The sequence below is a fragment of the Muntiacus reevesi genome, chromosome 1 (assembly GCF_963930625.1).
Source record: "Muntiacus reevesi chromosome 1, mMunRee1.1, whole genome shotgun sequence".
Lineage (NCBI taxonomy): Eukaryota > Metazoa > Chordata > Mammalia > Artiodactyla > Cervidae > Muntiacus > Muntiacus reevesi.
In genome coordinates, this window is record NC_089249.1 from 184,670,826 (window position 1) to 184,698,784 (window position 27,959).

The following is a 27,959-nucleotide window of genomic DNA, read 5'->3' on the forward strand; positions in this document are numbered from 1 at the left end:
ACTGAAAATTTAAAAAAAAACACAACAGGAGCAGGAGTGATGCCTGCTTACTCCCCTCTGTTTCCAGCCCCCTGCCCTCAGTCTATCACCCAGCAGGTCCACAGTGAACTCAAACTGAAATCTAACCTTATGTGCAAATCCCAGAGCTGGGGGCCTTCAGCAACTAAACACTTCTCTGAACCTCAGTTTCCTCATCTATAAAACTATGACAACATAACCACTGCATTGTGCTGTTATGAAGATCCAATCAAATGATGGGTGCGACTCTACCACATAGTAGGTACCTGATAGTCATTGAGTGACTAATGACTAAGCTTGGAGAGGAAGTAGGGATTTTGCAAGTCACTTTGAGGATAAAAGAAGCAAAGTTTCAAGATCAATACCACAAAAAGCATGACAGCTTGGGACTTTCCTGGCGGTCCAGTGGTTAAGATTCCCAGCTTCCACTGCAGGGGGAGCACTGGTTCAATCCCTGGTTGGGGAATTAAGATCCTGCATGCTGTGTGGTGCAGGGTGGTGGTGGTGGTGGTGGGTGTTGGGGAAGGACAGTTTGCAGAGCAATAAACACCAATCTGTGTACAAAATACAAGAAAAATTATATTTTATAGGCATATCCACAAGTATGCAAGCATGCACAGAAAGTTCTGGAAGGATACAACAACCAAGGAGAGGGTGTTCAAATATTTCTAGATCACCCATTTTTTACCTTTCTTTGGTATTTGCAAAATAAATTAAAAACTATAAAACAAAAACCTCTGAGACCTTTCGACCTCCGTCTTGATCCTCCACTCCTCCTCCCCCAGCATTTTGTACCCCAGAGGACCTCCCTTCAGCCCCACTCAGGGCCAAACCCCCAAAATCTGGCCGGCTGCTGTTCAGTCACTACCAGCAACAGAGGCTTTGTGGTTTGGGGTCAAGTTCCCCCACTTGGCCTAAGCTGTTCCCAGACACCCCAAGGCTTCTGGGTGCTCCTCCAGCCTGGGTCTGAGCTTCAGCTGCCCCCTCACTTGCCCACGCAGAAGTCCCGGAAGATGATATCCAGAATTTCCTCGGTGCCCCCTCCGCCAGTGAGACGACTCAGATGCCCTCGGGCTACCCGAAGTGCCTCGGCTGCCAGGGCTAAGTCTCTGGCCTGCTTGTACTGACCAAGGGCATCCAGGCAGCCCTGGAGGTGGTGCTGGTGCCTCGACCGTGTCAGAAGTGGGCCTGTGGACGGGTCCCCACACCTGGAAGGGACAAAGGACAAGGTCTCTCTCGACATTCAAAGTGGGGGGGAGGGGAACGATCATACCCCGTTTTTAGATGCAGAAACTGAGCTAGCAGGGCCAGTTGTACCCAAAGCCACTGGCTTAGCCCCCAAACTTGGACACAGCGAGGTTGCCCAGTGGGCAAGGGGGCTTACAGTGCAGCCAGCTCCTTCTTGAGTGCTTCTAGGAGGCCGTCCAGTCCCTCACCCGTCAGGCAAGACAGCAACAGGTGGGAGGGGAGGTCAGGATGGGGGTCTGAGCACCCAGCGGGCAGCAGGTCCGATTTATTCAGCACAAGCAGGAGGCGCTGGCTGTTCCCACTGGGGTTCCCGGCTCCTGCCGGGATGACAACGGTGTCCAGGAAGTTGCAGCTGGCCGGAGAGGCCAGGTCAGAAGCATCCAACACGGCCAGAATGAGGTCAGCCTGCTCCAGCCTGGGGAGGCGGGAAAATGGAGGATGGACTCCAGAGCTGCGCAACGAAGTGCACTGGGCAGGGACGGGGTAAAGGCCAAACCTAAAAAGCTGCCTTCCCGAAAGAACTGAGGCCCCACCTTAGTAACCTTTCCTCATTAAGGACTAATGAAAGATAAATGCAACTGGTAGAAACAGCAAAGGGCCCGCGTTTCCCGCTCCCACCTCCCTCCAGCTCACCTTTTTTGGGCGCGCCGCACGCCCTCCTGTTCCACAGGCCCCACGCCTTCCCGCAACCCCGCAGTGTCGCTCAGTAGCGCCGGGAACCCGGCCAGGTCCACGGGGGTCTCCAGAACATCTCGGGTGGTCCCCGGCTCCGGGGACACGATAGACACAGGCTTCCGGCCTGGGGGTGGGGGTTGGGGTTGGGTCAGAGGAAGCGGGCGGGGTGGAGACAAGAGAGTCCCTCCCTTAGGCTCCATCCCCGGACGGACAGTTTTCAACCTCCCGGGCCCCTTCCCTACCCCGGAAAGCCCAGTACCTTAGCTCCCAGGCCCGCCCCCTGCCCTGAGCCCCGCCCCCTGCCCACGCACTGAGCAGGTTCACCAGGCTGCTTTTGCCGGCGTTGGGAGGGCCCGCAACCACTACGTGCGCTCCTGAGCGGAGCCTCTGCCCGCGCCTGGCATCTCGAAGGTGCACGCCCAGTGCCACCTCCAGCTTCCGCACCTCACTATCAGCTGTGGATGGAGGAAAGGAGAGAGAGAGAGTAAGAGGACCTCGGGGCACTGGATGCCAGATATCTCCACCTCCCACCTCCAGGTGGACCCACCTTGATCCAGGACGCCTTCCTCCAGGTTGTCATCCTCACTAAAATCGATATAGGCCTCTACATGGGCCAGAGCCTGAGGGAGGGAGAGATGGGTAGTGTGATCATACAGAAACTCACCCAGTGTGGGTGCCCGGGTTCAGCCTGACCTTAAGGGACCAGATTGGAGGCTCATAGGCAGGAAACACTAACACAGGAAAAGGTTAGGTAGTGTCTCTGCGGCAAGGTCTGAGCGAATCGTGTACTTGCTTTAGTGAGGGTCTCGGCCCAGCCGCGGCAGAGGTCACCCAGCTCCCCATCGAGCTGCCTCAGGGCCTGTCGCCGCTGCGCCTCGGTTTCTGCATGGATCAGATCTGCCAGCCCCTCCACCTCCGTCAAGCTCAGCTTCCCGTGGGCGAACGCCCTCCTGGTGAACTCGCCTGCTTCCGCTGGCCTCAGCCCTGGCACACTGCCTGCGGGAAGGTTCAAGATCCTGAGGCCCCTGGCCCCTACCCAGGTCACCGGCGTAGCAATACCTCAAACCCAAGGCTGCACTTACCCAGGGCCTGCAGGACACCACTCACCACGGCCGGCCCTCCATGCACGTGGAACTCCGCGCAATCCTCACCCGTAAAACTTTGGGGACCTAGTATGTTGAAGAGATGGGTGTCAGCAGGATACAGCCTGGGCGAACCCCTGGAAGGAGGAAGTACGGTCATAGGAGCTACTTGAGGTTCCGGATCTGAAGTCCCGTACCTGGAAACCAAAGCACCAACGCGCGATCCAAAGGCTCCCCAGAGCGGGGGTCGCTGAGCAGGCGCAGACAGGCTTTGCGGGCCGGGGGTAAGTCCCGCGGCGCCGTGAGGCTCCGGAGGGCGTGGCCGCTGGCAGGGCCGCTGGTTCGGATCACCGCGATGCCGCAGCGGCCTTGGCCAGAGCTCAGAGCGAAGATAGTGGCTCCGGAACCGGGGGCCGGGTAACCACTGCCCTGGCGCGTGCACAGTCTGGGACTGGAGAGGAGGAGAGTCAGTGCATCTGAGAAGCTCTGACGCCAGAGTGGCAGGTGGATTGATGGCTCGAGCCCCCAAGTGGACGTTTTGTGGCTAGGGGATGGACTGATCGGAGGTTCTGAGGCCAGAAGAAGACTGGATTTCGGTGGGCTCTGCAGCCGGGGGTGGGGCTTGGACTGAGGCGAAAGGTGGTTCTGCCGCAGGGAACCGGACCCAGATCCCAGGGAGAGGGTTTGGGGCCCAAGCAATGCCCTACGCTGTCACAGCCCTCCGCCAGCTCACCCCACCTGTGAGGCCCACGTGCAGCCCGGGATACCAGGGTCCACAGCCCCCGCCACATGGATTCACAACCGGCTACCCGCCTGCCCACCCTGCCGTGCGGGTCTGCAAGTCCTCTCAGGAGGTCCCGCCCACTCTGCGGCGTGACTGGTCAAGTGCTCAACAATTGTCGATTATCATTGGGCCCCTTAGAAGACGTACCGCCTATCCAGCGAAGGTCTTCGCTTCTACTGGCTAATGACAGGGAAAGAAGCCGAGGGCTCGCCCGCTGCAGTGCAGTGAAATGGTGTTCCTCCAGCAACATTAGACAGAATTTTTAGGATCCTAGAGAGGCCAGGTTCCTAGACACCGGAAATGAGGAGTGGCGCAGGGCAATGGAAATTATAGAAAGGCGAGGGTTTGAGTCGAAGCAAGAGCATCTCGGGGCCTTCCCTGGTTGCTCAGACAGTAAAGAATCTACCTGAAATGCAGGAGACCCAGGTTCGATCCCTGGGTCGGGAAGATCCCCTGGAGAAGGAAGTGGCAATCCACTCCAGTATTCTTGCCTGGAGAATCCCACGGACAGAGGAGCCTGGTGGGCTGCAGTTCATGGGATCGCAAAGAGTCGTACACGACTGAGTGCCTTTCACTTTCAAGAGCATCTCAGTGGCCGGGAGGGATGAGCTCCGGGTAACCTACTCCCTGGCCCTGGGGAAATCTATTCCAAATTTCTGGGAAGACTTCTTTTCTCGGAACTCTACAGTTTCTCGCCCTTCCCTAGCCTTCCCTCCCGCCGTCCCTCTGCCTCAGATACCCTTCCTTTGACAAACAGCCTCAACGCCTTGCTCCAAGGTCCCCTCCGCTAGGAAGCCTCCCTAGGATCCCCAGCACAGTCCTCTTTCCCCTCTGAGCTACTCTGGCCCTGGTCTCCTCGTGCAGAGTTGTGTGTCCCGTCTGTCTCTGGCTCCCCGAAAGCCAGAAAGGGGAGATTATTTTCAGGTTAACCCGGGACAGCGCCGGCCCGTGAAATAAAGCGCTGATGGTGGAATTCCAGGCACTGGATAGGCGGGGTCTCCGGGGTGCTGTCACGCGGCGAATTCTCTGGTTCTCGGATGGAGCGGGCGGGTGGCGCAACTATACTTAGGGAAGACTGGAACAGTACTGTTCTAATGATTAGCTCCACGCCTCGCTCTGTTCAGTTTTTTAATTTGTCAGAGAGTTTGGGGACATGTTCACATTGCTATATTTAATATGGATAACCACCTAGGACCTACTGTATAGTACATGGAACGCTGCTTAATGTTGCCTGGCACCCTGGATGGGAGGGGAGTTTAGGGAAGAAAGGATACTTGTATATGTTTGGCTGCGTCCCTTCGCTGTTCACCTGAAACTATCACAACATTGTTAACTGGTTATACCCCACCACAAAAATAAAAGTCCAAAAAAAATTTTTTTCACGTGTAGAAGAGGAGTGAATGATGACGTTGGCTCTCTCCAAGTTGTTCCATCTGTCAAAAGTACACATTAAATGCCTACCGTGTAAACACGGAGAATCAGTCTGGGCCCCTGCCCTTGTGGTCGATCAGTCTAATGGAGGAGGCTACAGAGGATGGAGGGGGTTGGAGGACAGACAAAATACAGGAGCCCCTGTAAGTCACTTCAGTTATGTCTGATTCTGTGCGACCCCATAGATGGCAACCCACCAGGCTCCCCCATCCCTGGGATTCTCCAGAACCCCCAGTTAAATGTAAATTTCAGATGAACAAGGTTTATCCTGTCAGTATAATTATGACCCATACAATGTTTGTGTGTCCGTGTATGTGTGTTAGCCGCTCAGTCATGTCTGACTCTGCAACCCCATGAACTGTAGCCCTCCAGACTCCTCTGTCCATGGGGATTTTCCAGGCAAGAATACTGGAGTGGGTTGCCATGCCCTTCTCCAGGGGATCTTCCCAACCCAGGGATAGAACCCAGGTCTCTGGCCATTGCAGGCAGCTTCTTTACCATCTGAGTGACCAGGGAAGCATGTAATATTTGGGACATACTAAAAATTTATTCATTTGCCTGAAATTCACATTTAAATAGGAGAACTGTATTTTTACTTGCTAAACTTGGAAAAGGCAGAGGAACCAGAGATCAAATTGCCAACATCCGCTGGATCATCAAAAAAGCAAGAGAGCTCCAGAAAAACATCTATTTCTGCTTTATTGACTATGCCAAAGCCTTTGACTGTGTGGATCACAATAAATTGTGGAAAATTCTGAAAGAGATGGGAATACCAGACCACCTGACCTGCCTCTTTGAGAAATCTGTATACAGGTCGGGAAGCAACAGTTAGAAATGGACATGGAACAACAGACTAGTTCCAAATAGGAAAAGGAGTACGTCAAGGCTGTATATGGTCACCCTGCTTATTTAACTTATATGTAAAGTACATCATGAGAAACGCTGGGCTGGATGAAGCATAAGCTGGAATCAAGATTGTCAGGAGACATATCAATAACCTCAGATATGCAGACCTTATGGCAGAAAGTGAAGAAGAACTAAAGAGCCTCTTGATGAAAGTGAAAGAGGAGAGTGAAAAAGTTGGCTTAAAGCTCAACATTCAGAAAACAACGATCATGGCATCCGGTCCTATCAATTCATGGCAAGTAGATGGAGAAACAGTGGAAACAGTGGCTGACTTTATTTTTTGGAGCTCCAAAATCACCGCAGATAGTGACTGCAGGCGTGAAATTAAAAGACACTTATTCCTTGAAAGGAAAGTTATGACCAACCTGGATAGCATATTAAAAGCAGAGACATTACTTTCCCAACAAAGGTCCATCCAGTCAAGGCTATGGTTTTTCCAGTAGTCATGTATGGATGTAAGAGTTGGACTATAAAGAAAGCTGAGCGCCAAAGAATTGATGCTTTTGAACTGTGGTGTTGGAGAAGACTCTTGAGAGTCCCTTGGACTGCGAGGAGATCCAACCAGTCCATCCTAAAGGAGATCAGTCCTGGGTGTTCACTGGAAGGACTGATGCTGAAGCTGAAACTCCAATACTCTGGCCACCTGATTCAAAGGGCTGACTCTTTTAAAAAGACCCTGACGCTGGGAAAGATTGAAGGCCCAAGGAGAAGGGGACGACAAAGGGTGAGATGGTTGGATGGCATCACCGACTCAAGGGACATGAGTTTGAGTAAACTCCGGGAGTTGGTGATGGACAGGGAGGCCTGGCGTGCTGCAGTCCGTGGGGTCGCAGAGTCGGGCACAATTGAGAGACTGAACTGAACTGAATTGAAATTTGGTAACTCTACCGCGTCCTCTCTGAGGACGTTTTATCCTGAAGGGTGCAGCAGTTCACTGGACAAAGAGGGCTTGAAAAGTGTCCTAGGTAAGGAACAGCATGTACTAAGGCATGATACCCTTATTCTCATTCTCCCCGTGGTGGTTGGAGTTATTGCTACCGGGAATCTCCAGCGACCAGGCTCACCCCCGCCGCCCCCACCCCCCCCAACCCCACCCACACCACCTACCCGCAAGACCATCTCAGATTCCAAACCGGTGGGGAAACTAAGGCTTTAAGGCAGAGAATCCAGGCCCAGGGCGGGCGGTGTCGAGATTGGGGCAACGATTCGGGCGGGGACAGGGAGGAGAATGAACATTCGGCGCGGGCGGGGACGAACACCAGAGAGCGAGGTGGGCGGGCGAGAACGAAACTCGGAAAACAACACGGGCGGAGTCGAGAACCAGAGAACGACGCGCGCGGGGCCGAGAAGGAGAATCGAGGTTCCGCGCGGGCGGGGACGAGAAGCAGCGCTCGGGCGCGCGGGGACGGCGGCCGGCGCGGGCGGGCGCGGCCTTTGTCTCCTCCTTAGGCGCGCTCGGTGGCTGCCCTGGCCCCATGAGCCCGCGGCCCCCCGGCGCCTGGGCCGCCCGCAGCCCCTGACCTGACCTGCCCTCGCAATGGCGGAAGCCACCTCCGGCGCTGGGGGCACGTCCCTGGAGGGCGAGCGTGGCAAGAGGCCCCCGCCGGAGGGCGAGCCTGCAGCCCCGGCGTCCGGAGTTCTGGGTACGTGTGCAGCGCCTGGATCTGACACGGTTGCAGGTGCCTGGGGTGCTCGCGGCAGGTCTACGGGGAGGGTTATTGGAGTCAACCGTCCCGGGCCTGGAGTCCAGTCGAGGCACGGCTCTTCCCGGCACTGCGGCTGCGGCCGGGCGAGCGCGGCTGGAAAGGTGCAGCGGGTGTGGGGTCCCAGGGCAGAGATATGGACACGCCCCTCCTAGAGCCCCGGTGCGGGACTGAGCCCAGTCACCCCTTGGGCTACTTGATCGCTGCTGAGCAGTGATGCGCTCAAGACAGCCTCTCCACAGAGGATACAGAATCATGCAGTCCTGGGTTCAAATCCCTTCTGGACTCTGTGACCTTGGGCGCGTGAGTTAAATGCTCGGCCTCAGTTTCCTCGCCTGTGAAATGGGGGTAAGAACCGCACCCAGCTATGAGGAGACGCTGACATAATGTGGTGAGGCGCTCAGAGCTGCTAGTGAGCGCCCCATCGATTGTGGTTTCGGAGGCGGAGCTGGGCCTCAAGAATGAGTAAGATTTGTAAGGGAGGACCTGGGGGAAGGGCATTCCCAGAGAAGGGCCTGGCTGGTACAAGGACGTGGAGGGAAGGAAACAAGCTAGGGCTAGAGCTCCTAAGACCTTGAATGCCAAGCTGAGTGCCAAGGAGCCCTGGCGAATGTGTGATCAGCGGCAAGGTTTGGAGGGACTAAGACTGGAGGCCAGGCCATCTGAGACTGACCTGACCCCAGCCTGCCCCGCCTTCTCCCCAGATAAGCTTTTTGGGAAGCGGCTCCTGCAGGTGGGTCGGTATCTGGTGTCTCACAAAGCATGGATGAAGACGGTGCCCACGGAGAACTGTGACGTGTTGATGACCTTCCCAGGTACCTGTCTGTGCTCACCCGCCCAGGGCCCGCACTGAATTCCCCCGAGCTGAGCTCCCCTGCCACTCCTGGCAAGAGCCATTGGTCACTGTGCCCCTTGGCAGATACAACCGATGACCACACGCTGCTATGGCTGCTGAACCACATCCGCGTGGGTATCCCTGAGCTCATCGTGCAAGTCCGCCACCATCGCCACACACGCGCCTACGCCTTCTTCGTCACCGCCACATACGAGAGGCGAGTCCCTGTCCCTGGCCTCTCGCTGACCCTGCTACTCAGCTCCCCGCCCTTCCAAGCGCCAACTGCGAGGTCCAGCCACCCTGCCTTTGTCCCAGACGGCCACCAGGTACACCATCCCGAGTTCCAGGATGGTGAGCCAGGGTCTCCCCGTGATCCCACCTCCCCTGCCCTTCCCGCAGCCTACTCAGAGGGGCCGACGAGCTGGGTCTGCGCAAAGCAGTGAAGGCCGAGTTTGGCGGGGGCACCCGCGGCTTCTCCTGCGAGGAGGACTTCATCTACGAGAATGTGGAGAGTGAGCTGCGCTTCTTCACCTCCCAGGTGCGGCCGGCTCTGGCCCCCAGCGCACATTCCTAGCCCGTGGGCGGCTGCTCCCTGTGCTCACGCCCTGTCCCCTGCAGGAGCGCCAGAGCATCATCCGCTTCTGGCTGCAGAACCTTCGTGCCAAGCAGGGCGAGGCACTGCACAATGTGCGCTTTCTGGAGGACCAGCCAATCAGTGAGTGAGGTGGTCCCGAGCTTCCAATCATATGTGGGGAGTTGGCTGGGGCTCTTAGAGGACTGGGTTAGGAAGGCGGGGCCTAGATGAAACCAATCAGAGCCTCCCGAGGAGTTGGGCGGGGCCAGGAGCTCAACCAATGAGCTGAAGGGGTGTGGCCTCGGCAAGGGGTGGGGCTTGTCTCCTTGGAGGCAGGTTCAGGAGAAACCCTTTTCTGGGTCTGCGATGAGGTTGGGGCAGGACCATGGACAGCACTCCACAAATTGTGTGGTGAACTCTGGGCCTCAGTATCCCCCAGAAAACCAGTCGCTGCAAGTTCACCTCCTAATGCCAGCTTTGCACCATTCCTCAGACGTTTGGAGGAATGAGCTGAAACCAAGTAGCTCTGTTTAAAAACGTGTTTCCCCACTGGGATCCCACCTGCCCCTGCCCCTCCCAAATTTTGAGGAATGATGTTTCTTTCACCAAGAACGCTTCTCCTGGGAAAAGCGTCTGCTAGTTTAAGAGCAGGCAAAAAGTTATAACTTGGGTTTCAGTCGAGGGGGGACTGGCGAGGCCCAGCACAGGCAGACGGGTGGGGTCACCCGTTCTTGTCCCCCAACAGTCCCTGAACTGGCGGCCCGAGGGATCATCCAGCAGGTGTTCCCAGTCCACGAGCAGCGCATCCTGAACCGTCTCATGAAGTCATGGGTGCAGGCTGTGTGTGAAAACCAGCCTCTAGGTGTGGTCCTGGCTGGAGTGGGGGGTTGGTGGGGGTCCCAGGAGGCAGGCAGGGCTGACTGGGTCCGCCCCCTCCTCGTCCCCGGCAGATGAGATCTGCGACTACTTTGGTGTGAAGATTGCCATGTACTTTGCCTGGCTGGGTTTCTACACATCGGCAATGGTGTACCCGGCGGTCTTCGGCTCAGTCCTGTACACATTCACAGAGGCTGATCAGGTGCCGGGTGTGGACTGGACAGGGGGTGGAACACCTCAGATAACTTCCTCCCTGGACTGGGACAGCCAACATTGCAGCCCTCCTCTGTCACCCCCAGACAAGCCGGGATGTGTCCTGCGTGGTCTTTGCCCTCTTCAACGTGGTCTGGTCAACGCTGTTCTTGGAGGAGTGGAAACGGAGGGGGGCCGAGCTGGCCTACAAGTGGGGAACACTGGACTCACCCGGGGAAGCTGTGGAGGAGCCACGACCCCAGTTCAGGGTCAGTCGGGGCAGTCTGAGTTCAGAGACTTTGAGAATGGGGTAAAAAAGAGAAAACATACTGAGCAAGTAGCATTATAAGAACAAAGCAGGAGGTGAAGTAGGGCTGCAGCTTCTGAGAAGGTTTGCCAAGTGAGGGGATCTGCATGCCCTAAGGGAGAGGTGTGGAAAGTTGGATTTGAGAGACTAGGAGGGTGCATTAAGTGGACACACCCTGGTAGCAAGGATGAGATATCTGGATGGCATCACCACTCAATGGACATGAGTTTGAACAAACTCCGGGAGATGGTGAAGGACTGAGAAGCCTGGCGTGCTGCAGTCCATGGGGTCACAAAGTCAGACACAGCTTAGCAACAAACCGCGATAACAAAGCATCATAGACATGGAGTTCGAAGGGTTGGGAAGGGGGTGGGACAGAGGCAGCCCCTCTGATCCTGTGTCCGGCCGCACCCTCACCCTCTGCCAGGGCGTGCGGCGCATCAGCCCCGTGACTCAGGCTGAGGAGTTCTACTACCCGCCCTGGAAGCGGCTGCTCTTCCAGATGCTCGTGAGTCTTCCCTTGTGCCTCACCTGCCTAGCCTGCGTGTTCCTGCTCATGCTCGGCTGCTTCCAGCTCCAGGTGACCTCCAGTCCCTAGCCCTGGCCTCGGCCCCAACCTGTTCAGGTGTGCCCCGAGCCAAGTCCAGTGACCGGGGTAACCTGTGAACCCATTTGTCCCTGCAGGAGCTGGTGCTGAGCGTGAAGGGGCTGCCCCGTCTTGCCCGCTTCCTGCCGAAAGTCATGTTGGCCCTGCTGGTCAGCGCAAGCGCCGAGGGCTATAAGAAGCTGGCTGTCTGGCTCAACGACATGGGTACGCACTGTGAGGGGCGGTCCCACTGCCCAGCCCCCAGGAGGAAGGGCCCCACTCCCTTATGGGGTTCCTGCTGCCCATGACGGTCTGGGCTACACTCTCACTCATCTCCTTGGCCCCCAGAGAACTATCGGCTAGAGAGTGCCTATGAGAAGCACCTCATCATCAAGGTCGTCCTGGTGAGTGGTGGCCAGCAAGCTGGCAGGGCTTCTTTTATTTTTTTTATTATTTATTTATTTGGCTGTACCGGGTCTTAGTTGTGGCACATGTGATCTAGTTCCCTGACCAGAGATCGAACTCAGGCCCCCTGCATTGGGAGCGTGAAGTCTTAGCTACTGGACCACCGGGGAAGTCCCGAGGCAGGGGTTCTACAGGGGACACATGGGGGTTCCCTGGGACAGACATGGAAGGGTGACCACCCCCCTGCCTGCTTCGCACAGTTCCAGTTCGTCAACTCATACCTGAGCCTCTTCTACATTGGCTTCTACCTCAAGGACATGGAACGCCTGAAAGAGGTGAGACCCTGGCCTAAAGCAGTACCCCCCAAGGCAGCTGGCTGTGGGGGCCAGACGTGGCCCAAGGGGTCCATGGGCTCTTCAGCCCCTCCCTTCCTCCTCCATCCTTCTCTCCTCTCTGTCCATTTGTCTGTGTGTCCTCTCTCTGCCTGTCATGCCCCCCCCATCTGTCTGTCCACCTGTCCATCGGTCCCTCCACAGCTCCTGATCGTCCTGTCCCTGTCCCAGAGCCTCGAGCGGCAGCTTTGGGCGGTGCTGGTCCCGCTCGTGGCCCTGCGGTTCCGCCTGCTCCTCCTCTCCCTCCAGGGCCTCCTTCTTGAGGCCCGGGCCAAAGTACGGGCAGGTGGTGGCGAGCCCTCGGGGCCTTGCCAGGGTGGGCAGGTGGCTGTGCCGGGGGCCTCACGCCTAGCCGAGGGTGCATGCTCTGAAGGGATGGGGCTCCACCGACTGCGTGCAGGTGTTAAGAGCCCCTGGAGGCCCTGTGGGCACCAGCCGAGCTCCGGGAGGTGCGGCATGATGGGAGGCCATTGCCTGCCCGGGTGATCAGCTAGAAGCGCTGTGGCCCGCCCAGCTGTGGTTTGGGGTTGCCTCTGTGCCTGGGGACATCCAAACTGGGTTCAGGCTGTGACTGGATGTGTGCTTTGGGAGGGTGGGTGCTCACAGCCTGTCCTAGTGCCCAGGGCCCCACCCACCCCCCACGAGGCCACTCTCCGCCCCCTTCCTACCCCCAGATGCTGGCCACACTGCTGATCACCCGCCAGTTCCTTCAGAATGTTCGAGAGGTTCTGCAGCCCCACCTGTATCGGCGGCTGGGCCGAGGAGAGCTTGGCCTGCGGGCGGCCTGGGAGCTGGCCCGTGCCCTGCTTGGCCTCCTGAGCCTCCGGCGCCCCGCACGCCGCCACCTCGAGCCCCCGGCTGAAGAGGGTGGCGGTGGCAGCAGCAGTGGGGGGAGCCGCAGGTGTCTCAGTGGGGGCTGCGGGGCACCTGAGGAGGAAGAGGAGGCCACAGTGGAGCGGCGGCCGGCAGGGGAAGGGGGAGAGGTGGGGGATGGGCCCCGGGGGGGCAGAGAGGAGGAGGACGAAGAGGAGGAGGAGGAGGATGAAGAGGAGGAGGATGAGGATGAGGAAGGCGAGGAGGGCGGCCTCCTGGACTGCGGGCTCCGACTGAAGAAGGTCAGCTTTGCTGAGCGGGGGGCTGGGCGGCGTCGGCCAGGCCCAAGCCAGGAGGCCCTCCTGGAGGAGGGGAGCCCCACCATGATGGAGAAGGGGCTGGAACCAGGTGTGTTCACACTGGCCGAGGAGGACGATGAGGCCGAGGGGGCTCCCAGCAGCCCCGAGCGGGAACCTCCCCCAGCTGTCCTGCTCCGCCGGGCCGGAGGTGAGGGCCGAGACCAGGGGCCAGATGGGGGCCCGGACCCAGAGCCAGGCTCGGGCGACTCAGCCCGGAAGCAGCGGCGGCAGAACCGGTCATCTTGGATCGACCCACCCGAGGAGGAACACTCGTCTCAGCTCACCCAGGCGGAGCTCGAGAGCTGCATGAAGAAATATGAGGTGAGGAGGGCACCCGAGCGTGGAGGCATCAGAAGGGCAGGGCACACAGTCTGAGGGTGGAGGTGGGGTGGGAGTGACAGGAAGGAATAACAGGACCCTTTATGTGATCAGGGCTTCCCTGGTGGCTCAGATGGTAAATAATCTGCCTGCGATGCAGGAGACTGGGGTTCAATTCCTGGGTTGGGAAGATCCCCTGCAGAAGGGAATGGGGACCCACTCCAGTTTTCTTGCCTAGAGAATCCCATGGCTACAGTCCATGGGATTGCAAAGAGTTGGACGCAACTGAGCGACTCACCCTTATGTGATCAGAAACATGCTAACCTTGCTGAGCTTGGGTCCATGCAGGATAATCTGAAGGAGGCGGGCTAGACGAGAGGAAGGTGGGCTGAGGGAGGCGGTGCCCTGGGTTGGGGGAGGGCCTAGGCCCAGCCTCCGGGTGCCTGCCCACAGGACACGTTCCAGGACTACCAGGAGATGTTTGTGCAGTTTGGCTATGTCGTGCTCTTCTCGTCCGCCTTCCCCCTGGCTGCCCTCTGCGCCCTCATCAACAACCTCATCGAGATCCGCAGTGATGCCCTCAAGCTGTGCACGGGGCTCCAGCGGCCCTTTGGGCAGCGGGTGGAAAGCATTGGCCAGTGGCAGGTGGGGGACGGGCCCAGGGCTCTGAGCCAGGACGCCCGGAGGGGGAGCGGGTGCTGGGGAGGCTGGCGGGACCCCACCTGAGCCCCTCTTGTCCCTCCCACCCCCGCAGAAGGTGATGGAGGTCATGGGCGTCCTGGCAATCGTGGTCAATTGCTATCTAATTGGCCAGTGTGGGCAGCTGCAGCGCCTCTTCCCCTGGCTCAGTCCCGAGGCAGCCATCGTGTCCGTGGTGGTGCTCGAGGTGGGACCGGTGGCCGGGTGGGGGACCCAGGCGGTGGGGGCCGGGGGGGTTGTCCCCACGCCTGCAGCCTCCTCCTCTGTCGCCTCAGCACTTCGCTCTGCTCCTCAAGTACCTCATCCATGTGGCCATCCCCGACATCCCGGGCTGGGTGGCTGAGGAGATGGCCAAGCTGGAGTACCAGCGCCGGGAGGCCTTCAAGGTACGTGGGCCAGGGCCTGGCATGCTTTACATCTCTGCTCCGAGGGGCTTCTCTCCCCTCGCCTCTCCGCCTCACATGGCTGGGCACTCACATCCTTAGGAGGGTAGATGTGCAGATCATGGTGGCGTTCGTCGCTCAGTTGTATCCGACTCTTGGTGACCCCGTGAACTGTAGCCCACCAGGCTCCTCTGTCCATGAGATTCTGGACAAGAATACTGGAGTGGGTTGCCATGCCCTCCTCCAGGGATCTTCCCGACCCAGGGATCAAACCCAGGTCTCCCACATTGCAGGCAGATTCTTCACCATCTGAGTCACCAGGGAAGCCTGGGGTAATAATTAGCATTTCAAAAGGACCTGGTCTCTTCTGGGGTCCTGGTAGCATCCCACACCAGGCCAGCACTTATGAACTGTCATCTGCCAGCTTGCTGGGCAGTGTCCTGTTTGGGGTTAGGGACACAGCTGATGCTTCCTAGAAGCCCAGCCTGTGCCACATTCCCCAGAGAGCTGCAGAGCGGGCCAGGGAGCTCATTGCCACCAACCAGTGGAGCCCTCCATGATGATGTGTGTGTGTGCTCAGTTGCTCAGTGTCCAACTCTTTGTGACCCCATGGACTGGGGCCCACAAAGCTCCTCTGTTCATGGAATTCTCCAGGCAAGAATACTAAAGTGGGTAGCCATTCCCTTCTCAAGGGATCGAACCCAAGTCTCTTATGAGAAGTCTCCTGCATTGACAGGCAGATTGTTTACTGCTGCACCACCTGGGAAACCCCAAAAATAGTGATGGAAATGTTCTATTCTGGGTTGCCCATGTAGCCCGTTCGTTACTACAGATGGCCAAGGAGCGCTTGCAACGGGACTGGTGCTACTGAGAAACCGAGCTTTTCCTTCAGTTATCTGGTTGTTTATTTATTTATTGGCTGTGCTTCGTGGCTTATGGGATCTTAGTTCCCCAACCAGGCATCAAAGCCGGGCCCTCCACAGTGAGAGCACAGAATCCTAACCACTGGACCGCCAGGGAATTACCTTATTTCAGTTATTTAAAGTGACAAAACCATGGGAGTCCCCTGCTGGTCTAGCGGTTAGGATTTAGTGCTTTCATTGCCATGGCCCGGGTTCAGTCTCTGGTCTGGGAACTGAGATACCTGCAGGCCACGTGGTGGGGCCCAAAAACAAATTTTTTTTTTAATTAACAATGCCATGTGTGGCTACTGGCCACTGGACAGTCACAGCTGTCTCTACCCAGTTCTCCAGAAAGCAGGGAACTGCTGAGGCCCAATATTTGTTTTAACTCTCCCAATTTCTAAGACAGCATCTGGCGTGTGACCGGGGACAGAATTGGTGGCCCGTAAATGTTTGCTCTCTTCTCAGTTCTCAGAGAGCCCTGGGGTGGGTCCAGGGATGCTGCTGGAACCCAAGAAGTGTGTGGATCTCTCCCCATGCCTGTAGGAGAGCCCTGGCGTGGGCCCAGGCCTGGGTGGGCACCTGCTCACACCCTCACTCCTCCCATCGCCCGTAATGGCTCCATTCTGCCCCCAGAGACATGAGCGCCAGGCCCAGCACCGCTACCAGCAACAGCAGCGGCGGAGGCGGGAGGAGGAGGAGCGACAGCGCCACGCGGAACACCACGCCCGGAGGGAGCGAGACGCCAGTGGCCGAGAGGAGGCTCGGGCCGAGGGCTCTGGGTTGGACCCTGCTGCCCCGGAGAAAACCTCGGCCAAGGCCAAGGGCAGTGGGGCAGGTGGCCACGGGCCGGAGCGACCCAAGCGCCCGGGGTCCCTGCTGGCACCCAACAACGTCATGAAGCTGAAGCAGATCATCCCGCTGCAGGGCAAGTTCCTGTCGTCCGGGGCCTCGTCCTCCTCGCCGGCCGGCCCGGGGTCCAACCTCACCACCCGGCCAACCCCTGCCCAGTCGCCCACTGGCAGTGACACCCGCCTGCCAGCCTTCCTTAGCTTCAAATTCCTCAAGTCACCTGAGACCCGGCGGGACCCAGAGCGTAGCCACTCTCCACCCAAGGCCTTCCACGCCGGCAAGCTTTTCCCCTTCGGCGGGGCCCGGGCAGAGGCCGGGTCCAACGGGGCGGGCGGGCAGGCCCGGCAGGACGGGACCCTCAGCGGTGGCGGTTGCCGAGCCCAGCGGAGTGGGCTGGCGGACGAGGCTGCAGCTGAGGAGCCGGACACACCCCGGCCCGAAGAGGAAGGCTCAGGTCACAAGCTTTAACTCGGGGGCGGGGACTCTGGGCTGGGCTTTGGGGGTAGGGGTGGGGTGTCCAGGCGTGGGGAGAGGGGCTGAAGGGGACAGAGGTGGCTCCGTTTCCTGGTACCAGTTGGGGACCTGGGTGTGTGGTACATGGAGCCTGTTGATCGAAGCCTACCCAGTCTCTCCAGGTCCCTGAGAGCCCAGAGCCCTGTGCCTGACCCTCCTCACCCGCCGGGGGAGGGATGCCAAAGTCCCTGGTCCCCCAGTGCCCTTCCCAGGGTGCCCGCCTGCCATGCTCTGGTGCCAGGAGAGATGAGGGAGGCCCCTTCACCACCTGGCCTAGTCTTTCCTGCCCCCATGAGACCCCACACCCAGCTCACTCTGGGGGACCAGAACCCCCAGGCCTCTATGCAAGTCCCCACCCTGCAGCCCAAGCTGTTCCTGGAGGCCTTCCTTGAAGGAGGGGCTCAGGCTGCCCACTAGGGGAGTTCAGGGCTGCAGCCCTGTGTCTGTGGAGTAGAGTCACAGGCCTCACTGCCGCCCCTCCCACCTCATCCGAGCCCGGGGTCCAGCCACCCATCCCAGGGAGCCCAAGAGGCGGTAGCTGTAGCACCAGGGACGTAGGTCGGAAGTCAGTGGTACTTCCTCAGACTGCCCTCTCTCCGTGAAGGGGAGGGGCCCAGTGCCCATAGGCCGGGGATGTCCCCGAAGAAGCCCACCCCTTGTCACTGATCAGAAGCAATAAGGCCCTCCATGTGCCTGAAAGCCCAGAGGGAGCGCGGGCAGGGTCCCCAGCGGCGGGGACGGCATCTCCCCGGAACGGCCCCTCTCGCCTCCGCAGGGACAGCGCTGGCCCCTGTGGGCGCCCCGGCCCTCCGCACCCGCCGCAGCCGGAGCCCTGCGCCGCCGCCACCGCCGCCAACACCGCTGCCTCGGCCCCCGACGCCCCCCGCGGGCTGCTGGCAGTGGGACGGGCCGTGGGGCTGCGGGGGCGAGGGCGCCGCCCCCCGCCAGGCTCCTGCTGCCACCGACTGCCCGCCCTGCGCCCTCGCCGGGCCCCCGCCTGCCCTCCAGCCCCTGCCGGGGGACGCCAGCTTCTACAGCCTCCCGCTGCCGCCGCTGCCTCCCACCTCCGAGCCCCCCCAGCCCCCGATGCCCTCACCCAGCCCCAGCTCCAGTCCCAGTCCTCAGGCCGTGTGCTGGCCCAGCGGCTGGCATTAGCTCCGCCCGCCCTGCCTTCCTGTTTTCATATGCAATATCAATCACAGACGGGGCGGCGGCCGCCACCCAGAAAACACTTGGGCCGGGCCCGATGTACCCCAGTATTGGCTGCCCCCTCCTGGGGCAGGGCCGGGGGCCTGGGGCCCCTCTATCTGCCGTTTTCCTTTCGACCAGGATGGGGGGGAAACGAAACCCCCAAAAAACAACAGAAAACACACAGAATAGGCGATTATTTATTTGTTTTTAATTTATTTTGTCATATTTTTGTAAAACGGCAGAAATGCAATAAAAAGTATATTTCAACAGTGCCCAAAGGCGGAGTTGCTGAAAGGGGACTTCCAGGGCCCAATGACAAAGTTGGGGCCAGCTCTTTGGGGAACTGGCAGGCCCAGAGTGGGTTCCCCTTCTGTCCTGAGACCCTTGGGGAATGCCTAAGAACTGGGTCTCCAGGCCAAACGTATGGAAAACTCCAGAAATCCAGGCCTAGGGCCCCCCCCTGGGAGGAGCTGCAGAGCCTCAGGTCCCATCTTCAGCCTCCTAGACAAAGGAAGAAATCTCAAAAAAAGTGCCAGCAGGAATCAGCAGGTCGGGTCGTAGGTGTGGGTCCTGAGTCAGCCTTGGTCGAGCCAGGCCACCCTTTCTGGCAGACCTGCCTCCCAGGCTGACATCTGAGAAGGCAAGGGCTACAGGAGAACTCGGGGCTGGGAGTCAGAAGGCACCTGGTGCCTCGATGTTATGGGGCCGGTGTGTTCAGAGGCAGCATTGGGCAGGACTGGCATGGCCCTGCTGTGTGACGCGCTCAGAACGCTGTCACAGCGGGGGGCCCTTCACTGTGTGATGGGGTGGGCGTGGCCTCTTGCAGCCTCAGGGGGTCTACACCCAGAGGCTCAGAGTCAGAAAGGCCCTGCCCCAGGGCTGGGGGAGCCAGTGTGAGGCAGGGGCACTGTGGGAGGCCACGGAAAAGCCATCAGGGCTCGCTAAGGGCAGAGAGCAGCCCGTGCAAAGGCACAGGTGTGGGAAGGCAGAGTGATGTCTGTGGGGAGCAGAGCAAGGAGGGCCCCAAAGGCAGGGGGGGTGGTGGAGGCTGGCTGAGGGGCCTGAGCCGGGGCAGCCATGGAGAGGCCATGGACCCCACGCACACCATGGACAGCACTGGCAGGAGACGGCACCCAGCCCCCTGGGGCCAGGGAGGTGTGGGTGAGCCTCGGGGAAGGACAGGCTGAAGGACATGACCTGCCCGGCCCCATGGCCTTTGAAGCTGAACTCCTGCCATCTACTCAGTCACCAACAGCTGGTGACACCACGCGCCTCCCCAGGGCCAAGCCAACCCCTGGGACTAGCAATTCCGAGCTGGTCTGAGGGCCTCCAGGGACTTGGTCCTCCCTGGCATGACCATGGTCAAACCTGCCTTTCCTAAGCACCTGCTTTATGACCACTGCTGAAGAACTGAACACTGCTGCAGAGGCACCCAGAGGTGGGCCCCACAGCTGGGCAGTAAAGCCTGGAACCTTCCACCCAGCAGACCCCTGGTGAAGCCCAAACAGTCTGACTCAGGCTGGCATCTCCACGGTGACACGCCGGGACGGGCACTCCCTGCAGCCTGCTGTCTTCCTCGCTCCACAGCTCCACCCCTCACCACCCCCAACACCCCAGCAATCAGCTCCAACACTCTGGCTCCCACTCAGGGTGGGCGGTGGGGGGAAAGAAGTGGCATTCCCCTGGCCCTGTGCCCTGGTGCTCAGGGCCCTGAACCTTCTGCCTGGAGCCCGAATGCCCCCTACCTCCCCAGAGTCAGCCCCAAACCCAGCCCAGCTGGTGGCCGGGACTGGCCAAGGAACCTGCCGCCCGAGGGCACTGGGGTTGGGCTTTCCTTGGCACTCCGCGTGCCGCCTCCTGAGCCAGGGCGGGAGGCCAGGCCACCTGTCTCCACGATGGCGGGTGGGCATGTGGCCCTGCTCACTGATGTCCTGGGCATGGGGCCACCACACTCCATCCTTGGCAGCATGGACCGTTTCTCCAGCGGGGGAAGGGGGGTGTCCTGGTCCTTGGGGACACTTTGATGCGGGTGAGGCCGAGGGGAGGGTCCAGGCAGGTCTTGACTCAGTGAGATGGTCAAGCAGGCCCATCAGAGGATCCAGCTGGTTCTGGGGCCCGTGTCTGGAGGCCCCTCTTGGCTCCTCTTGGTGATGACGGACGACTCTCAGGGGCTCCATCCTCTGGCGCCGAGGCACGCGGAGCAAAGACGCAAGGTCGGGTAGGAAAGATCCTTTTATTGGGGTGGACACGGAGCACGCACTAGTCCATGATAAAATGACTTAAGAGAAAGATCCAGAAGGGCTGACTTCTCCCCCTTACTCGAGCTCAGAGCAAGGTCTGGGCACAGAATAGGTCCCGGTGGAACTCGAGACAAGGCAAAGTCTTTAAGGCCCGGACCGGGAGGTGGGTGCTGGGAGAAGGGCCCCCACCCATGCCGGCCGGCCGCAGCGGGGTCCCGGCTCTAGACCCTCATAGACACGCTCCAGTTTTCCAGAGGAGAACTGGGGGGCAAGAGGAGGAAGGGGAACGGGACAGGGGGAGGTGAGGAACAACGTTTTTGTTTTTGTTTTAAAGCATCTACCAACATCACACTACTGGGTCTGATGTCCCCTGTAACCATTGCTTGGTACGTTTTACAGCATAAATAAAAACTCAAGGAAAATAAATACATTGGCTCCTATGAGGTTGGAAGTGGCGTGGAAGGGGTGTGGGCGGGCCGGCGGAGGGGTTGGGTGGGGGGCGCTTACACAAGGCAGGTGGGCGAGGCGCGGATGGGACGGGAGGCGCCTGAGGGGGGGGCGTGCCTTAAGTGTCCTCGTGCATGTCCGGGCTGTCGGTCCGCGCAACCTTGCGGGGCGGCGCCGAGCTCTCGCCCTCTAGATCCACTTGCTCCTGGTCTCTCTTCTTGGCGGCGTTCTGGGGGGCAGGGGAGCAGAGCGGCCGTGAGCCTCCCGTGGGGGAGCACCTAAGTCTGACGCTGCCTCTGCAGCTCCAGGCCTCCAGTGCCGCCCCGAGTTGGGCCTGGGCTGACCTTTCTGTCCCCTGAACCTGCCCTGCCGAGTCACTGGGGACCCCAGCCTGGGACAGGCGCTTCAGGGAGTCACCGCGACGTCTGACTCCCCACGTGGTCCACTTCTCAGACAGAGAATCACCCACTGTGCCGGAGGGCAAGGGGCACTCAGGAGGTGCCTGGGGAGGCCCCCTGAACTGCCACAGAAAAGCAAAGTGTGCTGACTTGGGAAAAGCTCCTTCCCTCACTGGTGGGGAGCAAGGCTTGCGGAGCCCGGGGGCTGGGGTGTTCTGAGCAGTCACTGCATCATGGGGTCCCTTCAACCTGGCCCAGAGCAGGTCACTGTCCAGTGGTCAGCATTAGAGAAAAAAGACCACCTGACCACGTGGCAAAACTACACAGGCAGATGTTCAAGAAAGCAAAAAAATCCTGTCAGAAAGATGGCCCCTTGTGGGGAAGATGACTTTTCACCTCAGCTAAACATCGCAGTAGGGCCTGAGTGTCTTAACCACGTGAGCCTTTCACCATTGAATGAAGATTCCAAGCAACAGCACCCATGTCCACCTGCCGTCAGGGCCATGCTCCCCACACCCTCTGGGGAGCCAGGCCTCTCGGCACAGCTTGGCAAGCCCCTGCCTGTCCCCGAGCACCAGAGCCCCACGGCCTCAGCACAGCCCTTCTCTCCTCTACAGCATTCTTCCCTCTCCTGGGTCATCTGGCAAACGCCTACTTAGCCCTCAAGGCCCCACCCGAACCCTCAGTCTCCCAGCCACCAGTGTTCCTCAGCTCGCAGCCCCCTGCTGGGCACCGTGTTCCTTCCCGAGGCCCGCGCCCACACCCCGCGTGCCTTACCTTTTTGTCCCACTGCTGATGTAGGTAGCGCAAGAGGATGTTTGTTTTTTCTGTCACGATGACTGAGGAGGAGAGACAGAGCGAGCTGTGGGCGACGCTGGCACTGCCTGCCCTGACATGGCCTCTGGGTGTCACTGCTCTGGGTGGGCCTCCCTGGGACTCAAGTCACACCCCCAACCCAGGAGCAGACTTCTAGTAGCCAAGCAGCCCCACCTGAGCCCATGCCACTACCAGCAGCCCGAGCCGGCTGCCGCAATGGGGTCCCAGCTTCCCAGGTAGGGGCCGAGTCCGCAGCGGAGCTCGGATTCCACCCTCAGGCAGGGAATAAGCCCCGGCCTGCCAGCTCCTACTTTCCCAGACAGCCCAGGAGCACGGATCCACGTGACCAAGCCCCAGTGACCACAGAGCGAGCCGAGAAAGGTCCAGGGTTCAGGCCCACAACAAATAACCATAAGCCCCCCTGTTTTGCGGGCTCCAGGCCCCTCCCCAGGCTGCCCTCCCCAGGCTGGGATGGGTCCCCCACCCACAGTACAAGGCTCAAGACCTGTGTCACGGAGCCAGCGGGGGCCATCTGACTCGATGGGGGCAGATTGTCTATGCCAGTGGGGAGATCAGGAGGGTCCCAGGGAAAGGCAGGCTTCCAGCTACTCCCAAGGGCTGGGAGTGGCCCAGCTTCCCACAGGTCCCCTCTTGTACCACCCCACGGCCTTTCCCCTCGCTAGCCGGGATAGCACCGAAGGACAGTGGCCACTTACTCTGTTCAGAAGGGTACTCCCTGGTGGGCAGGTAGACTGAGGGACGTCGGTTCTGCAAGAGAGGTGGGAAGGCATGGGTTAGGAGACTGGGCGAGTCTGCGGTCCCCACACACCTCAATTTGGCACCCTCACTCCCAGGCGGATTAAAAGCCATGCAAGGAAAAAAAAAAAAAGCCATGCAAGGAATTCGAGTGGGGCTGGGCCTGAAGCTCAGCCTCTGTTCCAGACAAGACTCAGACCCTCGGGCTGCACATCACCCCTGACCCTTTCCCTCGAGGCAGTTTATGGCCTATGTACTCACCGAGGCTTTGCACACAGAGTCGGCATGAAATCTACTAAAATTGCTTTTGTTGTAGACAGGCAGTCCTTTCAGAAAATCTGCCTGGAAGACAGGGAAGATGGTAAGTGAGAAACCAGGCAGCGGGCTGGGCCTCCCCCAGAGCACCTGTGGCAGGACGGGCCACCAGACAGCTTCCGGTTTCCTTCTTTCTGCTCCATCATTCAGGTTTTCCAGAACTCACCCTTGGGCGGGTCACCTGATGCGTCTACTCTTAGGAGCAAACAACCCTGGGGTTAGGGCACATTCTCCCATGAAAGTGAAAGTGTTAGCTGCTCAGTCATGGCTGACTCTTTCACGAGACCACGAACTGTAGCCTACCAGGCTCCTCTGTCCATGGAATTCTCCAGACAAGAATACTGGAGTGGGTAGCCATTCCTTTCTCCAGGTGATCACCGGCCTAGGGGTTGAACCCAGGTCTCTCGCATTGCAGGAAGATTCTTTACCATCTGAGTTACTAGGATTGCCCAGTCCTCACAATAGCCCCATCACTTTGCGACCCCATGGACTATACAGTTCACAGAATTCTCCAGGCTAGAATACTGAAGTGGGTGGCCTTTCCCTTCTCCAGGGAATCTTCCCAACTCAGGAATTGAACCCAGGTCCCTCGCATTGCAGGCGGATTCTTTACCATCTGATCCACAAGGGAAGCCCAAGAATACTGCAGTGGGTAGATTATCCCTTCTCCAGTACATCTTCCCAACCCAGGAATCAAACCAGGGTCTCCTGCATTGCAGGCGGATTCTTTATGAACTGAGCTATCAGGGAAGTCTAAGAGGTGCGGGGAAATTGAGGCTCAAAAAGGAACTGACACTTAAGTCAGGAGCGAGCTGCGGGGTGGGGAGCTGGTCCCAGGCCATCCGATTGCAGACCTGCCCTCTGTGCTTGTTGAATATAAAACTCCTGGTCTCATCTCCATTTAGGCATCTCTGAACGAGTCCTGGGGTAGAGAGAGACTCGTCCGCCCTAAGTCACCCGTGACAGTGCATGGAGGTTGGGGGAGCAGGAGCCTGGGTGAAGAGGAAAGGGCAGCTGGGACACAGGGGCTGCCTGCACATAGGACCCGGACAGAGCCCAGGGTCAACCAAGCTTCCAAGTCTTGTGAAAACTCAGAAACCTGTTTCAGTGTGTCAGTGCTAGCTTTTTAAACCTGGTTGAGCTCTTCGTCAAACACTGTGGGAACAAGGGTCAGTTTTGGGGCTGCTCCTGGGGTCCCCACATCCAAAGGCTTCTTTGTGAGGGGAGAATGCCTTGGGGGGTGGGGGAGGGTGGGCAGAAGCCTAAAGGGAGCAGGTTGGCCACCTCTGTCCCCTCACACCCCACTGCCTGGGGCCGGAAGCTCTAGGTCTGCAAGGTGCCAGGGAGCCGGCAACGGCATTCATCCATGGCCCTAACTCGTGGTAAGTCCTTTTTCTCTGGCATGCTGGCACCAGCTGGGTGCTCTGGAAGAGGAAGACCCTGACTCTGGGTGGGGCTCAGGTCTCTGGCCACGAGATGTGAGGAATAAAGGTCAATGGGAGCTGTATCCGCCTCAGAAAACCGAGGCACAAGAGCCTTGGGGAGGAGTGACGGCTGAGAGCCGGGGCAGCGACTGACGTCCCGCAGAGCAGGAGGGCAACACTGCCATCAGGCCTGGAGGCGGACAGCCGGGAGGGCCAGGGCCTTCCCCAGCTGGGGGCGCCCCTCGTGCAGTCGAGGAAACTGAGGCAGAAAGCTCACGGGACACTCGTCAGAGGTCCCCCAGCCCCAAATGGAAACAGGAAGCTGGCTGAGTCCAGGTGTGCCCCTCCTGTTCCCGGGACACCAGTGCCCCCCTTCCCACCTAAAAGCCAAGGCTCAGCGCCTGCAGGCCATGTAAGCCTCCCTTGGGGGCCCCACTGCCAAGCCTGACCCCCGGGGCTGCGCCCTCGGGGAAGCCGCTGCTCGGGGGATTCCCCCATCACCCCTCGTGGGACCAACCGCTCCCTCTGCTGGGCCTTGGCAAGATGGCAGCAGGATGGCCTCCCGCTCCCACCCAGGAGGCGGCCCTCATATCTGAGTGACCTACTACCCCGAAGTCAGCTCAGAGCCCCTCACGCCTGCCTCCCCTGTCCCAGGACCCCTGCCTCAGCTCAGTTCCAGACCATGGGACCTGCTTCATCCATCTGGCAGGCTTTCCTCAGGACCCAGCCATGCGGTGGGCTCCACGCCAGGCACTAGGGCACTGCGGAGAGCCACAGCAGTCCTACCCCCAGCCCCCGGGAACAGCCGGTGCATGGGGACACGGATGGGGACCAAAGAGCGCGTGGTGAGAGCCCAGTGGCCATGCGGACAGGGCGCCACGGGGAGCCACGTGAGGGGAGGGGGTGGGGAGGCCAGCTGGTCTGGGGGGCACGGCCCAGACGCAGTGACGCAGGCCTGAGCCCTGAAAGGAGAGGATGGGGTCCCCCTCCACAGCCCTGATGGGGCTTGGCCCATGCCAGCCTGCTGCCACACCCCTCCCCAGCCTCAGCCACCCTCCAACCATACCCCTCCGTTCTCCACCCACCAACCTCTCCAGCCAGCTCAATCCCCCTCCCCCTTTCCTCTCCCCACACTCACACCCACCCCAGCGAGGTCATCTGTTTACACGTCCAGCTCCTTCATGGACCGTCCCCTCCCCGAGGCAGAGGGCAGGGTTGGCTCAACCCTGAGCCCCTGACAGGGCTCACATGGGCCGGGTGGCAGAGTGGTGAGAGGCTCCATAGACCCAGGCCGGCACTGAATGCCTCTCCCTGGCTATGTGACCTGGGGCATGTGAACTCCCAGCCCGGCTGTCCCTGCTGTGAACCAGGGTTGTTCTGAGTTCCAGGAAGACAATATGGAGAAACAGCTTTGCCTAGAGCTGCCCTGAGGTGGAAGCATCAACTGAGTATTATTAGCAGCAGTGTGTCTGTGCTGAATAAATTAATGCAGACAGGGGATGGCCTGTACTTCCTGTTAGCTGAGCAGGAAGATGAAGCCTCAGAGACAGGGAGAAATCCTCAACTCAGCCAGACAAATCCCAGCTACACCTGGGCCCAGAAGCTGTCCACTGCTTCAGCAAACACTCACTGAATATCTGTGTGCCAGTCCCTGTGCGGGCAGCCTGCCAGTGACCCAACCAAAGCAAGATGAGGCAAAGAAATGGTGTGCAGAAAAGAGAGACATGGGGATCTCCTGCAGTCAGGAAGGGGCCCTCTGGCAGATGATATTCCCGGGAGGATGAGCATTCCAGGCAGGAGTAACAGATTCAAAGCCCCTGGGGTGGCAGGGACTTGGAATGTGAAGATGTGAAAACAAGGACACAGTGGTTGGAGCTCACAGGGAGAGGGGTGAAGTGGGTACAGATGAGGTCACAGAGGTAGGCAGGGGGGACCTTGGAGGCTAAGGGGGGAGGTGGGTTTCATTGGGGTGACAACAGGAAGCCCCCAGAATGTTTTGTAAGCGAGATGGTGGTATTATCCAACTGACAGCTTTAAAAGCACCCTCTGGTTCTTGGTGCATTACAGACTGCCAGTGGGGCAGGATGGAGGCAAGGAGACCAGGGAGGAGGCTGCAGCAGGTGTTCAGGTGGGAGATGGCAGTGCCTGGAGATGACAGATCCAGAAATCGTTCTGGAGGCTGAGCCAACAGAATCCTCTTTAGGGGCTGAACGTAGGCAGTGAGGTTGCAGCGAGCAATCGAGGACAATGCCCAGGCCTGGGGACCCACCTGCTAGGAACCAACTTACCACCTTCCCATACTCTTCCTGACAAGAAGTCTTTTTTTGCCCATCCCCCACGGCATCCTAAGGACTACACCTTGTGGGCTGGGACTCTGAGTCTAGGAACAGTGCTATTTGATTTGCCCTGACAAAAGCTTCCATCACCTCTGTCAGCCCTGGGGATGCCAAATACTGGGGGGAATGGAGGGGACTTCAGCCCAACTCTAAGGCTGGGTCCCATTTCACAGGTGAAAAGACTGAACCCCACAGAACTACCAGACACAAACCCCAGGATGACTGAGTGGCCCAAGGGGGATTTTAACCTCCCAACAACATGCTGGCATCATCTCCACTTCAAGATGAGGAGAAAGCTGAGAGAGAAAGTCACCATCCCCGAGTCACCCATCTTATCTGCTGAGCGTTTACTGTCCCAAGCCCCTTAAGACGTCAGTTCCCTAAATTATCACAACCCGATGAGGTCTGGACTACTGCTACCCCTATTTATCAGGGAAAGGGCCTGGCGATTGGAGAGATAAAGTTGCTCCCTCTTCCAGCTGGTCGGGGCCGGAATGTCGGAGGTGGGGTTAGGGCTCTGAGGAACCAGGGCAGTTCGCGATGTCGCACTTCCTTCGGCGACAAAGCCCTGCATGTCACTATGTCAAGCCCCCTCCCCGCCCCGACGCTCAGCCCGGTCTTCCAAACCCTCCCGAACTGAAAAGGCCCAGACCCGGGGCGCGGAGTACTAGGCCTGAGTTTGGGGACCTAGGGGACCCCATCCCCATCCACCAGGCGATTTCCGGGGGACCCGCGACCCGGAAATGAATGAGTTGTCAGGGCCTGGAAGCCTAAAAAAGGTCAGGGGTCGAAGACGGAGCCAGGGTGCGGTAAGCAGGAAGCTCACAGCAGGGTCCGGGGGGATCGAAGGTCACAGGTCAGATGGAGGGGCGGGGCCAGCCCCGAGGGGGCTGGGTAGGGCGGTGAGGGGCCTCGGGGAATACTGGAAGTGGGTGGGCCCGGGGCGCCATTTTGTCGAGCGGAGGGGGAATATGGCCCTGCCGGCCACTCTCACCATCTTCTGTTTCCTCCGTCACCACCTCAGCCACCGCCTCAGCCGCCGCCGCCGCCACCACAGCCGCCTTCTTAGCCGCCGCCGCACAGTAACTTCCAGCCACTGCGCAGCCTACACTGATGGTGCGACCGCCCTTCCGTCATTGGTCTGCCCTCTGGCTCCGCCTCCAAGTTACGCGGTCTTTGCGCA

General features: G+C 59.3%; 3 protein-coding genes across 5 annotated transcripts; 1 reads left to right on the top strand and 2 right to left on the bottom strand.

Annotated features, from left to right (window-relative positions):
• Window positions 1-575: 575 nt before the first annotated feature.
• On the bottom strand, window positions 576-3,912 carry GTPBP3 (GTP binding protein 3, mitochondrial). Its single transcript, XM_065917465.1, has 9 exons — window positions 3,762-3,912; window positions 3,221-3,474; window positions 3,024-3,110; window positions 2,735-2,937; window positions 2,489-2,561; window positions 2,253-2,396; window positions 1,900-2,065; window positions 1,403-1,681; window positions 576-1,226 (listed from the first exon to the last, which is right to left on the bottom strand). Exons 1-9 carry the CDS (start codon window positions 3,812-3,814, stop codon window positions 1,004-1,006), a joined length of 1,482 nt encoding a protein of 493 aa, XP_065773537.1. The 5' UTR covers window positions 3,815-3,912; the 3' UTR covers window positions 576-1,003.
• Window positions 3,913-7,346: 3,434 nt separating this feature from the next.
• ANO8 (anoctamin 8) lies at window positions 7,347-18,316 on the top strand. 2 transcript variants are annotated; one of them, XM_065917463.1, is made up of 19 exons: window positions 7,347-7,787; window positions 8,552-8,662; window positions 8,767-8,899; window positions 9,082-9,220; window positions 9,301-9,397; window positions 10,002-10,118; window positions 10,207-10,334; window positions 10,432-10,593; window positions 11,059-11,211; window positions 11,316-11,442; window positions 11,566-11,621; window positions 11,883-11,957; window positions 12,159-12,290; window positions 12,689-13,507; window positions 13,958-14,149; window positions 14,259-14,390; window positions 14,479-14,589; window positions 16,125-16,794; window positions 17,629-18,316. In XM_065917463.1, the coding sequence occupies exons 1-19, from the start codon at window positions 7,682-7,684 to the stop codon at window positions 18,006-18,008; spliced, it is 3,840 nt and encodes a 1,279-aa protein (XP_065773535.1). In that variant the 5' UTR covers window positions 7,347-7,681; the 3' UTR covers window positions 18,009-18,316. The 2 variants fall into 2 exon arrangements, with proteins under 2 accessions (XP_065773535.1, XP_065773536.1); XM_065917464.1 differs by lacking the exon at window positions 12,159-12,290.
• On the bottom strand, window positions 18,233-27,926 carry DDA1 (DET1 and DDB1 associated 1). Of its 2 annotated transcripts, XR_010660846.1 has the most exons (6): window positions 27,771-27,926; window positions 22,963-23,043; window positions 22,662-22,713; window positions 21,907-21,968; window positions 20,792-20,960; window positions 18,233-20,224 (listed from the first exon to the last, which is right to left on the bottom strand). XR_010660846.1 is itself a non-coding variant. In XM_065917467.1 (5 exons), exons 1-5 carry the CDS (start codon window positions 27,771-27,773, stop codon window positions 20,850-20,852), a joined length of 309 nt encoding a protein of 102 aa, XP_065773539.1. In that variant the 5' UTR covers window positions 27,774-27,926; the 3' UTR covers window positions 20,259-20,849. The 2 variants fall into 2 exon arrangements, 1 of the variants encoding a protein (XP_065773539.1); XM_065917467.1 differs by lacking the exon at window positions 18,233-20,224 and having other exon boundaries at window positions 20,259-20,960.
• Between the last annotated feature and the right edge of the window lie 33 nt (window positions 27,927-27,959).